Genomic DNA, 14,399 nt, shown 5'->3' with positions numbered 1-14,399 from the left:
AACTTATACCTCCAGATCAGCGGCACAGCCATGGGTACACGCATGGCCCCACAGTATGCTAACATCTTTATGGCTGACCTAGAACAACGTTTCCTCAACTCCCGTCCCCTTTCACCCCTCCTCTACCTACGGTACATCGATGACATCTTTATGATCTGGACACATGGCCAAGAAACACTGGAGATATTCCACAGAGATTTCAACAACCTACACCCCACCATCAACCTCAGCCTGGACCATTCTACACGAGAGATCCACTTCCTGGACACCACCGTACAAATCAACAATGGAAAATTAGACACCACTCTCTACAGAAAACCCACCGACTCATACAGTTACCTACATGCATCCAGCTCCCATCCAGAACACACCACACGATCCATCGTCTATAGCCAAGCCCTTCGATACAACCGCATCTGCTCTAACCCCACTGACAGAGACCAGAAGCTTCAGGATCTCTACCAAGCATTTATAAATCTCAACTACCCACCCAGAGAAATAAAAAAGCAAATTGAAAGAGCCAGACGAATACCTAGAAACCATCTACTTCAAGACAGACCCAAGAAAACCAACAATAGAACACCACTTGTCATCACCTACAACCCCCAACTAAAACCTGTCCAACACATTATCAATAAACTACAGCCTATATTGGAACAGGATACCATACTCAAAGAGGCTCTGGGAGACAGACCCATAGTCTCCTATAGACAACCACCTAACCTCAAGATGATTCTTACCAACCACCACAGGACATACCACACTAATACCAACCCTGGTACCTTCCCTTGCAACAAACCCCGTTGCCAGCTTTGTCCACATATTCATTCTGCTGATACCATTATTGGACCTAACCAAGTGAGTTATAAGATCAAGAACACATATTCCTGCGCATCCAGAAATATAATCTGCTATCATATGCCGAAAGTGTCCGTCTGCTATGTACATTGGACAAACATCTCAGACACTTCGCCAAAGGATTAATGCCCACAAAACAGATATCAGACAAGATCACAAAGAGAAAACAGTTTCTTGCCACTTTAACCAGAAAGGACACTCTCTAAATGACTTAGCCACCTGCATTCTGCTACAAAGACCTTTTACATCTGCACTTGAAAGGGAATCCTCTGAACTGTCATTCATGTTAAAATTCGACACTTACGACCAGGGACTTAACAAGACTTTGAACTTTCTCACCCATTACCAAGACAGTTTCCCCAATTATCACCTGTAATACCATTAACTCACAAACATCCCACTCTCCCTACCTTTAATATCAGCAATTCACAGACACTTACCTTCCTTCCTCCCCCTTCCCACCCCCCCGCATCCCCCTTCTGTTCTGCAATGTGATTTGTCCTTTTCATATTTGTTCATTTTTTTAATTGTATCCTTTGGTATATATGGTTGTGACTACTTTCTTCCACTATTTGATCTGAGGAAGTGGGTCTGGCCCACGAAAGCTCATCATCTAATAAACCATCTTGTTAGTCTTTAAAGTGCTACATTGTCCTGCATTTTGCTGGATTAGTGAGGGTTTTTGGTATTCTTTGATCTAACCAGACAAACTTTTGGAGTTATTTCTTTTAGTTTACTAAATTACAACCAGATTTCCAAACTGCAAACCCTTGACACTATGAACATCTTCCTATTGACAAATCCAGTCCTAATTCTGCCATTCTTTTTGCTCTTACCTGTCCCTTCTCCGCAAGCATGTAAGGTAACTTTCTTAACCTGTTAGACAACCTATTTATTGTCATCTTTGTTATCCTATGTCTTGATGATGATATTGCACATGGTGTTATGAATGTTTTTTTTGTATATTTATATATCCTGTTCTACATGTGCTGTAGCCTATCCTTTTAATACAATCTAATAACTGGTTTTTCTCTGTACTGGTCTCTGTTCATTGTTTTTTATCTTGTCTCCCTGTAATCTTTCTTTCATTTTTATGATCATAAGCATTCACATAATGAACATAAGAACATAAGAACGGCCGTACTGGGTCAGACCAAAGGTCTATCTAGCCCAGTATCCTGTCTACCGACAGTGGCCAGCACCAGGTACCCCAGAGAGGGTTGACCGAAGACAATGATCAAGCGATTTGTCTCCTGCCATCAATAGCCTGGATGATGGTTTCCTTTAGAACGTACTCTCTAGCTTGTTTTATTGCTGCATACTGATAAAACTGCCTTTGTAGAGCCCTGTGCTGATTCAGAATTTGTATTCGCATCCAATCCAAAAACATGCTCTGTGGAAATCTGCAGATTTGCCAAATTACGTGTTTTTAAAATGTTGACTCATTGAGAATCTGAGCTGTGTTGTTTACTCTGCTGTTGTCTTGTTTCATTCTGCTAAAAACTGCCACGGGACCTCTGCATACAAGAGATTTTGCCCACCTGATAGAAGACTAAACTCACAGCTATATTAAAACTGGCTTAGTGTACAAAGCAAGTCCTGGTGTGGAATCTGAATCCTGTCTAGAAGGGTGCAGTAACTACTGAGTCACAATGATGCTGTTCTCTTTGTCTGTATGTGCTAGCATATATAGATTTTATATTACAAACTGATCACATTTAATGTCCTTTAAAGACATGAGGAACATTTAAAATATATATCTAATAAAACTATTAGCCTTAGAATGTAAATATTGCACAGAAAAATCTTGGTGGAAACACAGCTGCTATTGATTAATGGCTTTTAAATATTTTATTTTTATTGGCAGATCTATGCGGTCAGAGTCTTGAGAGAGGGACAAGTTGAACCAACATTTGTCTTCCGGACATTTGATGAGTTTCAGGAACTTCACAACAAACTCAGTATTCGCTTTCCTCTTTGGAGGTTACCAGGGTACGTTCCTAATTAAGATGCCTCCAGTCCTTTATGTAAATAAAGGAATTTTATATTAAATTTTCTTTCTCTTGAGTTTTCCAGTGTTGTCATAAGTGTTAAAAGGGGAAGCTATCACCCTTCATTCTTTTGGGCTCACATCCAGAAACGTATCTAATCCTGGATGATAGCAAAAATAGCCACCCTCTCTTTGAAGATATCATGCTTGCTGCAAAGAGTTACTGCCATTTGGGTGTCAACCATTTCCAGGATGCCCTGATAGAATTGGAATAAAAATTTGCAAAGGATGTACTTCTTTCCATCCCTCTTACCAGGGCTCGCCAAGTGGCAGCGAGCTCTGCTCACCAGCTGCGCAGAACCGCACGCTGCACATGCGCTGACCACGCTGCGTCGGCCTAAAATCTACTCACCACGGGCGAGTAGATTACGTTAATTGTCGAGCCCTGCCTGTTACAAATCCACCCTAATTTGGCCAAGGTATAAACTTTTGAAAAATCAGTTTGTATATGGTCAGTGGAGACTACTTATATTTTGGCAGCTAAATTCCCCCAAAGACTTTGTCCAGTCCGTAAGTGATCAGGACTTCCGCTGCAATTGCTGCTATGGGCTGTACCAGGGCTGGTTATGAGAGCAAGGAGCCTGTCTCCCCTGTGCTCTGATGCCCTTGTTAGAATAAGGCCTCATGGAAGAAGAAGCCATTTGATTTGAGAAAAGAGATGTGGGTGGTAAATTGACGTAAACTCCCTAGACCTCTATCTGTGAAGCCCAATGTGCCACTGTCTCATCCCACTGTGGTGCTGGTCCACATACAAGATGATAACCTGTCAGTCAACCTGCTGTTAATTACTTCCTTAGCTCAAGTGACAGTGATTTGTGTGAGAGATCTCAAGGTTCTAACTCTGCTGATGGTCTGTGGGTTGATATGACACATCATGGAACTTCTGTCTTCAGTTAGCTTTTTTTAAAAACATAGGTGGCTACGTATTACAGAGTATAACTGTTAAAGTTGCAAAGTCAAGCATTCAAAGTTAGGCTGTGTTAGAATTAAGGAGGACTAGGTAACCTTAACTTGGCTTGGGTATATGCATTAGGGATGTAAAATGTGTCTATTTAGGTAAACATGTAACCGCTGAAAATTTCAGCAGTTAAACGTTTATCTGCAGGGAGAGATGGCTCCCATGGAGTCACCAGCCTGCCCTGCGCTGCTGCCTCTATATCAGGAGTCGTGTGGAAGGTACATCTGAGACAGTGTGATCACATACAGGTTGAATCTCTAGTCTTGCACACTCTGGTCTGGCAACATTCGTGGTCCGGTATGATTGTTTGGTAGCCGGATGTCCACTTATCATGGGTGTGGCCAAGTTTGTCAGTTCCATAAAGTTTTACAGCCACCAGTCCTGGCTCTTGGTGTTCTGTGCTACTGCTTAGCTCTAATTTGCCCCTACAAGTCTTTTAAGAGCCCAGTACACAGAGAAAGTGTTGATAATGCTGCTAGACCAGCAGTTCCCAACTGCCAGGTCACGGCTTGCTGCTAGGATGTGCTGCTAGGATGTGGCTGCTAGGATGTTGGAACTCAAGCTGGCTTTTCCTGGCAGTTCCAGCAGCCCTGGTGGCTCAGCAGGCAGCAGGAGGAAGTGCCTCCCTCCCGTCTCCCCACTTCATGCTTGAGGAGGGAGGGGGCATGAAGGAGGGAGGTGCACGTGCCACAACCGCTGCTCCCCCTGCCTGTGCAGCCGCTTTTGCCAGCAGCAGGAGGCGGCGGAGCAGAAGGTGTTTCTCCTCCCCCGCCACCCAGGTGGCCACTTTTGTCAGTGGCAGCGCTGGGGCTGAGGTGGCGACAGGAGGAGATGGAGTAGGAGGTGCCTCCCTCCCCTGGTAATGGTGGAGGGTCAGGGCTCTGTGCTCGCCTCCACCCATGGGTGTGCAAGATGTACTTGGGGAAGGAGGGGGCACAAAGGAGGAGGGCTACTCTCCCTGCTCACATGGTGGTAATGGCCACGCTCCCTAGAGGAGGCAGCCTCGCTCTGGGGAATGCAGGATTGTGATGGGGGCAAAGTGATGATGGGTGAGGGCATGGTGGAATCACAGGGCAAGAGGGTGTTGGCATGGGCTGTAGGGGTCACACGTTAAAGGGTCAAAGAGCATGGGGGTTAGGAGTGAGGGGTCCAAGGGTGTTAGTCACTGGGGAGCAAGAGGTTGTGTTGGGGCTAGGCAGATGTGGAACATTTTATTTGCATATTCATTATTTGTATAATGTTACTGATCAACCAAATGTTTGTGAATGGGTTTGCCAATCTGCGGCCTTAAAAAAAAGATTGGGAACCCCTGTGCTAGACAATACTAACCTCCAGTGGCTCGGCAATTCTCTGGTTCAGCACCAGTCAGATCCTGAGGGTGCTGGACTAGAGAGATTCAACCTGTACTTCAAAGACTGCACCACAACTCGTATACCCACAGGACCTGAATGAAATTTTCACAAGGCAGCCTTGATTCTGGCACAGCAGAGTGCCTGGCTTTGCAGCCTTGTTGTTTGAATGTATTTTTGTGTGTAATATTGAATACAGCAAATGTAATGGTGTGATCGATCATAAGGCAAATCCACTAGTGTGCCCTGTCTTAAATCATGACGACTTTGCCAATAATACATTTAGCACAACGTAGGATTTAAGTTGTATGTAAGTCTTAACTTAAATCAGTAAAATTAGCAACAAAATGCATCTTGTCATTCTCTTGCAGCTTTCCTAATAAGATGGTTTTGGGAAGAACCCACATAAAGGATGTAGCAGCTAGAAGAAAAGTAGAGCTGAACAGCTACATACAGAGTTTGATGAACAGTTCAGCAGAGGTGTCTGAGGTGAATGCTCAGAGCATTTAAAGAAAACTAGTTCAAACTCTCATCTTTTTAGTACATGTTAAACTAATGTGTAACCTTTTTCCCAAATGCAGTGTGACCTTGTTTATACATTTTTTCACCCTCTACTCCGTGATGACAAAGCTGAAGGAATAGATGGAATAGCTAAGCCTACTGGTAGGAACACACATTTTTGGGGGGGCAAAGTGCTAAATTGGATGACTGTAATATAACATGAAAAACTTAAAAGTACATTAGTACTGCACAGTATAAAATCCATCTTTTAATTTATTCCAGTTTAATCATTTTCCCTTCATGAAAAAATCAGTCTTCATATCAAATTTAAGTCTTTACTTTGCAAATATCTTTGGGGTAAAATCCTACACACCATATAGCTTCAGAGCAATCAAAATAGGGTGTGCATATAAATGAGACTGGTTTTTAATGCTTTTATTAATCAGATCAAATATACTGCAGTGCTCTCGCTCTCTAATCCCAGACCTTGCCAATTCTGGAGGTAAAAACTTCCTGGCACATTGATAAAACTGAAAAGAAAAAAAGGAAGTGATGTTGGCATAAGTCTTGTTAGTTTTCGGTACATTTAATTAGTACAGTGGTACTGATGGAAAATTGTGTGCATATTTTCAGATGCAAGTCCATCAAGTCCTACCTCGGGCAAAGTAGGAGGAGAAGTAAAGTTGTGTATCTCATATAGAAATGGCACTCTGTTTATCATGGTGATGCACATAAAAGACCTGGTGAGTGAAGAAAGTGAGTGACTGACACAGTATGTTTTTGGTGTGTGTATATGAGAGACAGAATGGGGGTCTCCTTAAACACTTTGTATTCAATTAGTCTGATTATCAGCAGTTGCTCTTGGTAGGTAATTGAGGTGAAAATAGACACTAAATCCATTTATTTGGAAGGAAAGACACTGAAATAAACACATTAAAATAGAATGAAGACTAATTGTACGCGGTGTTTGCAGGTTACTGAAGATGGTGCAGATCCAAATCCTTATGTAAAAACATACTTGCTTCCAGATGCAAACAAAACATCTAAATGCAAAACCAGAATCACACGAAAAACAAGGAACCCAACATTCAATGAAATGGTAAGAAAAATCCGTTAACTGGTAAAGATTCCATAACTTTTTCTTAAAAACATGCTGGTAGATATAGTTTATTTGAAAGCCTGGTAAATAATTCCTTTCACACACATCATAGTAAATTGATTGTGCCTCCCAAAAGCTTTATACATTACACATCTGAACACTCCTGTTCCAGATATATTCTCCCCTGCTTCTTACCTCATAATCCAATAAAGATGAATATGTAATCAAGCCATTACAATTAAGGAATAGCTTAAATGTAGTAAAACAGATTTCTCAAAGTAAAAGATCATTAACTTTTGGCAGGGGGGGGAGGGGAGATGAGAATCATAGAACCAAATATTGATTGGCATATTCTAATTTGATTTCACAAAATACATTGGCCATCAACCGTATCTCTTGTTGCTCTTTCTGGTTGCTCTGAACTGACTGGATTTAGCAGTTATACCACAGCTGTCTAGCATATAACCACCCCCTTCTTACAGAGGATATCTAAGATGCAGTCTTGCCTAGTCTCACAAAGTTAGTAGCAAATCCAGGAGAGCAACCCAGGAGCCCATCTATAAATCTGCTTGCTTTAACCAGCAGTCCTTATGATTTGTTTGGACATTTAACAAATTGTCTGAGCTTTCATTGGCTATGTATTGTTTTTCATAGCTTGTGTACAGTGGATACAGTAAGGAGTCATTAAAGCAGAAGGACCTACAGCTAAGTGTACTCAGCGCAGAATCGTTGCGTGAGAACGTCTTCCTGGGTGGAGTTACACTGCCCCTAAAGGATTTTAACTTGAGCAAGGAGACTGTTAACTGGTATCGGCTGACGGCTGTACCACATCTTAACCTCTACAGCAGACAATAACAAAGTGAAACAACTCTGTTCACTTGTGCTTTGTGCATTTTTTCTTACTTGAAAATAACTGGAACATTTTTAAATGAGACATGTGTTGGACCAACCTTCACCTAGCTGAAATCACAGGATTTCTAGAAACCACCTGTTTTATTCGTATGTGATAATATCCAAGCATTAATGTAAATTAATTTTGTAATCATAGTACTTGCGGGTAACTAAGTTTTAAATCATGCCTGGAATATTCAGATAGTTTATTCTGGCTTTACTGTATCAATTCAACCACATTTTAATCACTTGCCCTGTGGATGTAGTACAACTATTCTTTTGTTATCTGTGTTACATTATATATGGCAAGTTGCTGTAGAATGTCAGAGGAAAGATTGTGGGGGTAATGGTGACATACCGACTATTCACCATTCATTGGTGCAGCAGTGATCGGTAAAATATCAGTGGTTGCACAGACTGTCAGATTTGCAATTAGATAGAACAACTAGAAAAATGTTTCGTTAAATACTTCTGAAACATTTATCTGAATGAGTGCCCATAATGGAAGTTGTACATAGTGGTGCCTTACCTTTTAATGCAAATACTACTTATACCTCGTTTCTGAAATTTAAAAATATTTACCTGTTAGCCAGGTTTAACAAGCTCTTGTTTTCTAGATGTAGTTTGAGTTTTATACCAGCTATCTGAGTAAGATTAGTCAATCAGTTTAAGTGAAATCCTCTGTGCAAGTCATTGATTTACAAACTTTGAAGACAGGTTGCTTCTGGTAGCATGTGTATGTGTGGTCTTCCAGAATTTTAAAACCCTTCTTAATATCAAGGATTTCAGCAGTGCAGTCAGCAAATGCATTAGCCATTAATCTAGCAACTTGAATTCAACTATCAGGTCCCAAATGGTATTTGCACATGAGAAAATACCCTACCCTACAACTTCAGTAATTGATTTCCCCTATTTGAAAAACATAGGACTGCAACAGCAGATACGTTCCAGGTCAGAAATTATTTCATTGCAGATATACTTGGCTGAGACTAGTATTGTCAGTTCCTCACCTCTTGTAAAAATAGCTCTATTGATAAATTTTTATTCATGTATATGATACAGTATGTAAAATATCATAGGGTACAAATACAATTGACTATCTCGTATATGAGAGTAGTTACTGAGTGTGGCTGCATTATATATGTATAGATTTCTGATTCACCTAACAGTTTAATGAAGACCATAGTCATTTCTTTTTGAATAAAGCCGTGTGAAGACTGTGTAAATCGCACAATATAGTTTTTAGCACTATTTTAGAAACACACTTTTAGTGAAGGCTGATAGTGATAAACTACAGTACTGATTGTCACTAGCAAGGAAAGTAAAATATGCAGTGAAGAAGAGATGGGACACAAAACTGACAATCTATTTTATTTGCTCTTTAGATTCCACACACCCACATACACGCACACAAGTAGAATGAGCACACCTCTTTCTTACCCAGAAGAGCAAAGTACAATTGAAAGATAACACTTAAATCTTTGGTGCCTAAAACATTCATTGTCCAATTTCTTAGGCAAAATTACAATACATCTCAGAATGTCTTTCTGAATGTTAAACTTAGTTGTGACTAATGGGAGCTGGTTAAAATAAAATCCAAAATCCCAGTTTTATTAGCTATCCTGTGCATAATTTTTCATTTGGTATATAGCATGTAAATAGTAACATAGTATATATAACTAACTAGATTTTATTTCCTGCTCACTTGATGCTTTTGAGACTTATTCCATTCCATCATCAAAACCACAAGTCACTTAGACACAGGAAAGTAGACTACTGTTTTTGTGAAACGTTCCATTGTTAAATAAATTGAAAGCAATACATACTGCCTTTTTGCAGTGTTATTACAGCACAGTGTCTTACAGCACAAAATGTAAGTAGAAATCTAATGCTCTTTTTAAATGATTTTGTAACAGTTGTCTGGTCTTTGATTAGAAAATATATCGTACTGTATGATTGCATTTGTCCTGACCTCTGGTTAATAGCGTTCTTCATAGCTCAACTGATTTCTGTGCCTTTCGCTCCCTTTTACAAAACTCACGTCAGCTAAAGCTTTTTAGGCTCATAATTTTGTCTGTAAAATCTAGTCTTGGGTCCTCACCAAAATATTAAGAGGAACAGCACTGAGTTTGCAGCTCTTTGCACTATTCTTGGTGGGTTATAAAAAAATCAGTGGTCAATATTTTTGATAAATTGTTAATCTTTTATTAAAGGAGAAATAAAAGTGTGAAAGGGGAACATATTAAAATTGGGAAATTTGCCAGTACACTCATTTGGTGTTCCAAAACAAATATAGTCTCAACAGAGTTTTATACCTTATTGGATCTAGTAAAAAGATTGCATTTTATGCAACATATGTGGCCTGCAGCCAGAAATAGAATTGTCTCTAAGGAGCATATGTTTTGATATTTGAAAATAACAGCTTGCTATAAGAACAGTTACCACCTCATTTTCTCTACTAAATAACCTAACCTAGGTTGCACTGATGTTTTTATTACTGCCTTTTTATGATCTATGAGTACCTATATGCAGAGGCATGTGCAATCTTTGATAAAAAGTTCTCATTTCTCTATTTTTAAAAAAGGTTGTGTTGATATCTCAGTATTTTGCCTTAAAGTAATTGCTCTTTCTAGGATTCTAATGATTTTTTTTCAAATTAATCTTATTTCTGGTATTGCAGGATATGCATGTTACATAGAAGGGGAAAATGTTTGAGCAATATTGCACCATTCTTGTAATCCACGGGAAATTAATGTCCTTGTATTTACTCTCAAACTGTGATCAAACTAGTGTAAATATTTCAGATGGTAACGCTCATGGGGAGCAGATATGGTTGTTTGCCTCACACTGTCCACACATCTGTAAGAACCAAATATTTCAATTATTATACTGATAGCTAATAAAAATGTACAATATTGCCATCAAAACCCTGCCTGTAATTAATGGGTTAAACATGACTCCATAACTGTCCTACAATTACATTAAATACTATTCTGGGATAAAGAACTTCTGCTGTCTCTCTTCTCTTCCACCTCTACTCAAAACAGAAATCTCTGAAGCCAAACTCTACCATAAGATGTGTACAACTTCATTTGAAAGCCGAAAAGTCTACGTGTGTCAAGATAGAACTTAAGTATTCAAAATTTCCAGTGCTGCATCATGCATGTTTGAATATAAAGCTAAAAGTCAGCATATGATTAGTATTTAAGCCTAATAGTGAACTTTGTAAACATCCTTTCAATGTATAGGATTTAAGCCAGATATTTTTCATGGCCTATGGTTCCCCTATTCATATTCTGTCAAATTGAGGGGTAAAGTTCCTTCCCTCACTTTGAAACATCAGCACAATGATAATCCCATCAAATTATCATATTTGTGTCCAAGTATAATCCAAAACACTTACTGCTGTAGATGGAGGCAGGGCTGGAATCATACTTAGAAGAAGCCCTTAAGAAAAAGATAATATAGAAAAGTGCTGAAGTAGCAGCTTTGTGGTCAACAAAAATATTAGCTTTCCTCAGGATACTGAAAAACCTAAACTCTAGCCACAGCTATTAAATCTTGAGATAATGCACTGGCAATCACTAGCAAAAACCAGAGACTACAGAAATAGTTAGAAATGGTGTATTTATATATCTCATATAATCAATATCACTTAATTCAGGAATGAATTTTCCATTTTTTACATATGAAAGTGTGATTCTTAATGTTTCTTCTCCCTTCAACCTAACGCTCTTAAAGAAATCCTAGCTTTAAGGCTTGCTTTTAGGGAGAGGTTTTTTTAAACCCATATCCAATTAGCCACTCAGATCAATGGAATGTGGTTAATTATGATTTATCCTTACTAGATTAGACATTCAGCAAATAATGAAGAAAATAACTACAGGTTGGACCTCTCTGACCTGGCACCCTCAGGAGCTGACTGGTCCCAAAAACGGAATTTGCCAGGCCAGAGATGTCCCCTTCCACTGGCCCCCTAGCCCACTGCTAGACTGTGCTGCCACAGCTGTCAGGCCTTTTGCCACTGGGGCTCCCAGCCAGGACTCCCTGGTCCAGGAACATCTATGGTCCATTGCTGGACCAGAGTCCAGGTTTTGGGAGGTCTAGCTTGTAGCATTAATGACTTTCCTCTGAAGGCTTCATCTTTTTCAGTACGTGCCTCCTTTTGAAAGTCACATTTGCACCAAGTTTTTTCTGAAAGAATCCTAGTATCCTAGGATACAACCTTAACGTTGTAGGACTAAAGTACAATTTTCAAGCAGATACACAAATTAAACTATTCAAGGACTTATCTCCAGGAGTTAGAACTGCAATAACACAATTTTTAAAGTGCCAATGCTTTTTTAGATGGGGATAATAGGAATAAGATAGTACAGATGCAGCTGTCAGTCTCAACTACCCATACCAAATGGAGCACTGCAACCTGGTGAACATGCTGAGATGTTCTGAGCAAAGCACCTGCTGGAATACCATGAGTAAGTTGTGCATAGCCTATCTGATGCTGCATTTGATGGGAAAAGGTTCCTTCCTGTCATGAGGATAGTGCACTGTTAACGACAAAGCTCAGTGCCTTACAAGGAAAAAATGAACCATGTCACATACTCTATCCTTCGGCATATGAAACTTACAAATTGTTGGAAAGGATCAAGATTCAAAGAGTTTAGTCAATGCCTGTAACAATGTCACCAGGACAAAATAAGGGATGTAGAAAGTAATTTTTAAAAGTAACTAAGTGGTTACCTGCGTTGTGGACTCTGCACTATAACGCTTAACTTTATGTTACAGAGCTGGCAGTGAAGACTCCTTCCAGGGTCAGTGGGGAGTTGCTCCAGCTCATATTGGTTAATGGGAACCAGTAAGCCTCACTCATTAAGGGTAGGGATTACTGGTTAAGCTTTTACATCCCTAGACAAAATCTTAGGATAAAATAGCCACTTTTATACATCAAATAACAAGGCATGTGCGATACTTCTCTAGAGCAGGGTACTCAACCTTGAAAGCCCCGGAGGCCACAATGATACTCACTGCACATGTGAAGGGCTGCAACTGAAGTGTGGTTGCATATAACATGCAGATATATATGCAAATAGCTTTTCACACTGACAGCCATCAATACAAAGATTAAGGCAAGACTACACACCACGCAGACCCCATTTAAGTCTGCTGATATTAATAAAATGCAAGTGTTACCTGATTCCCACCCATATGACAGTACTTTTAATGAGCAATGACACTCCAGGAATTGTACTACTAAAACGCATATCAACAGAAGACTGTTCTATTGACTCGCCATTGTAGAGCATGTTCCCAGTGGTTCAAAGGACCCCATCTGTGGGCCATGTGTTAAGCCCCATGTAAACCCCAAATGGGCTTCATGCGACCCGCGAGCTGTGTGTTGAGTTGCTCTGCTCTAGAACATACATTAATGGTAAGGAAAACATTGCTTCACAGGTTAGGACAGTTGTGCTACTTTTTATTAGGTGAGAAAAACCTGTACCCTCACCTGTGCCTACTCTTGAGCAGAGAGGTTACATATGCACATGACCTCATTTTTGCTGTGATATTCCTCTCTTGTAGGCTGTTTACTCAACTATTGCATCTTACCCTAGCTCCGTGGTCACCAACCGGTCAATCGTGATCGACTGGTCGATCGCAAGGCCTCAATCAGTCGATCGTGAGGTGTTCAAACCCCCATAACCTCTTCACCCCGAGAAGCCCCACTACCTACCTCCAGCGAAAATGGAGGTAATGCTGGCTTCCTGCGGGATGGACGGAAGTCCTGCAGCTTCACGCCACTTCTGGGTGTTCCGGAAGTGTGCTGAATGCTCCCTTCCCTAAGTTCTTTGGCAGGCCGGGAACTTGCCTGGGGGGAGTCCCCGGAGGAGGCACGTGGTGGCTTCCCTGCACCACGGGAGGGGGAATTTGGCCCCAGAGGGGGCGCGTGCGGGGGCTTCTCTGCGCCGCAGGCTGGGTAGTTGGCCCTGGAGGAGGCATGTGCGGGGGCTTTCCTCCTCTCCCGGGTGGGGTGGGGGAGAGTCCTAAGAGGAGGCTGGGGGTGGGGATTCCCTGCCCCCACTGGCACCCTGTCCCCTGCTGCAGAACCCTCTGCCCTCCCCCCAGCTGCAGAACCCTGCTCCCACCCCAGCATTCTTGTCCCCTGCCCCAGCACCCACTAGCACCCTTCCCCAGTACCATGTCTCCTGCTCCCTCCAGCACAGTTGGGGCCACATTAGTGAGACTTGGGAGCTTTTTGGGAGAAGTTTTTATTTATTATTTTTTTTATTTTTTTTTTTGCATCTCCTGTGTTTTCCCAACTGACTTTTCTGTGGGACGGTGAGCCCCTGGCCCAAAACAGGTTCCCTGCCCTTCTCATAAATAAAGACAATGTAGAAACTTTTTGTGTTTAACATAGTATTTTATTTAAAAATGAAGGCTGGCCAAAAAAAATACCAGTTGTGGCCAACCCCCCATCTGGCCACAGCATTGTCACACTCCTCCAAACTCTAGACCTGAGCCTATCATACGCTGAAACCCCCTGCCCTGAGCCCCTCACAGACCCCAACCCAAATGCCTGCTTAGTACTGCAACCCTTCATCTGACCCCAACACTCCCCAGACTGGAGCTCCTGCCTCAACCCAGCATCCCCTTTCTTCACCTGGAGCTCCTGCCTCAACCCAACATCCTTTCCTCACC

The 14,399-nt window shown here is 41.2% G+C and overlaps 1 protein-coding gene across 2 annotated transcripts in view; it reads left to right on the top strand.

Moving 5' to 3' along the window:
* PIK3C2A (phosphatidylinositol-4-phosphate 3-kinase catalytic subunit type 2 alpha) overlaps positions 1 to 12,890 on the top strand; it is a 113,361-nt gene extending 100,471 nt beyond the window's left edge. The window contains exons 28-33 of one of the 2 annotated variants that reach the window (XM_075928066.2): positions 2,726 to 2,850; positions 5,587 to 5,704; positions 5,797 to 5,878; positions 6,350 to 6,459; positions 6,690 to 6,815; positions 10,754 to 12,890. In XM_075928066.2, coding sequence (XP_075784181.1) covers positions 2,726 to 2,850; positions 5,587 to 5,704; positions 5,797 to 5,878; positions 6,350 to 6,459; positions 6,690 to 6,815; positions 10,754 to 10,903 — 711 coding nt within the window. In that variant the 3' untranslated portion in view covers positions 10,904 to 12,890. Of the gene's footprint in view, positions 1 to 2,725; positions 2,851 to 5,586; positions 5,705 to 5,796; positions 5,879 to 6,349; positions 6,460 to 6,689; positions 6,816 to 7,469; positions 7,689 to 10,753 lie in introns of those variants that run through there. The other variant, XM_075928065.2, reaches the window with a different exon arrangement.
* Positions 12,891 to 14,399: the final 1,509 nt, after the last annotated feature.

This window comes from Pelodiscus sinensis, chromosome 5, assembly GCF_052426305.1.
Source record: "Pelodiscus sinensis isolate ZL-2025 chromosome 5, ASM5242630v1, whole genome shotgun sequence".
Classification (NCBI taxonomy): Eukaryota; Metazoa; Chordata; order Testudines; family Trionychidae; genus Pelodiscus; species Pelodiscus sinensis.
This window is presented reverse-complemented; position numbering and strand designations above follow the sequence as displayed.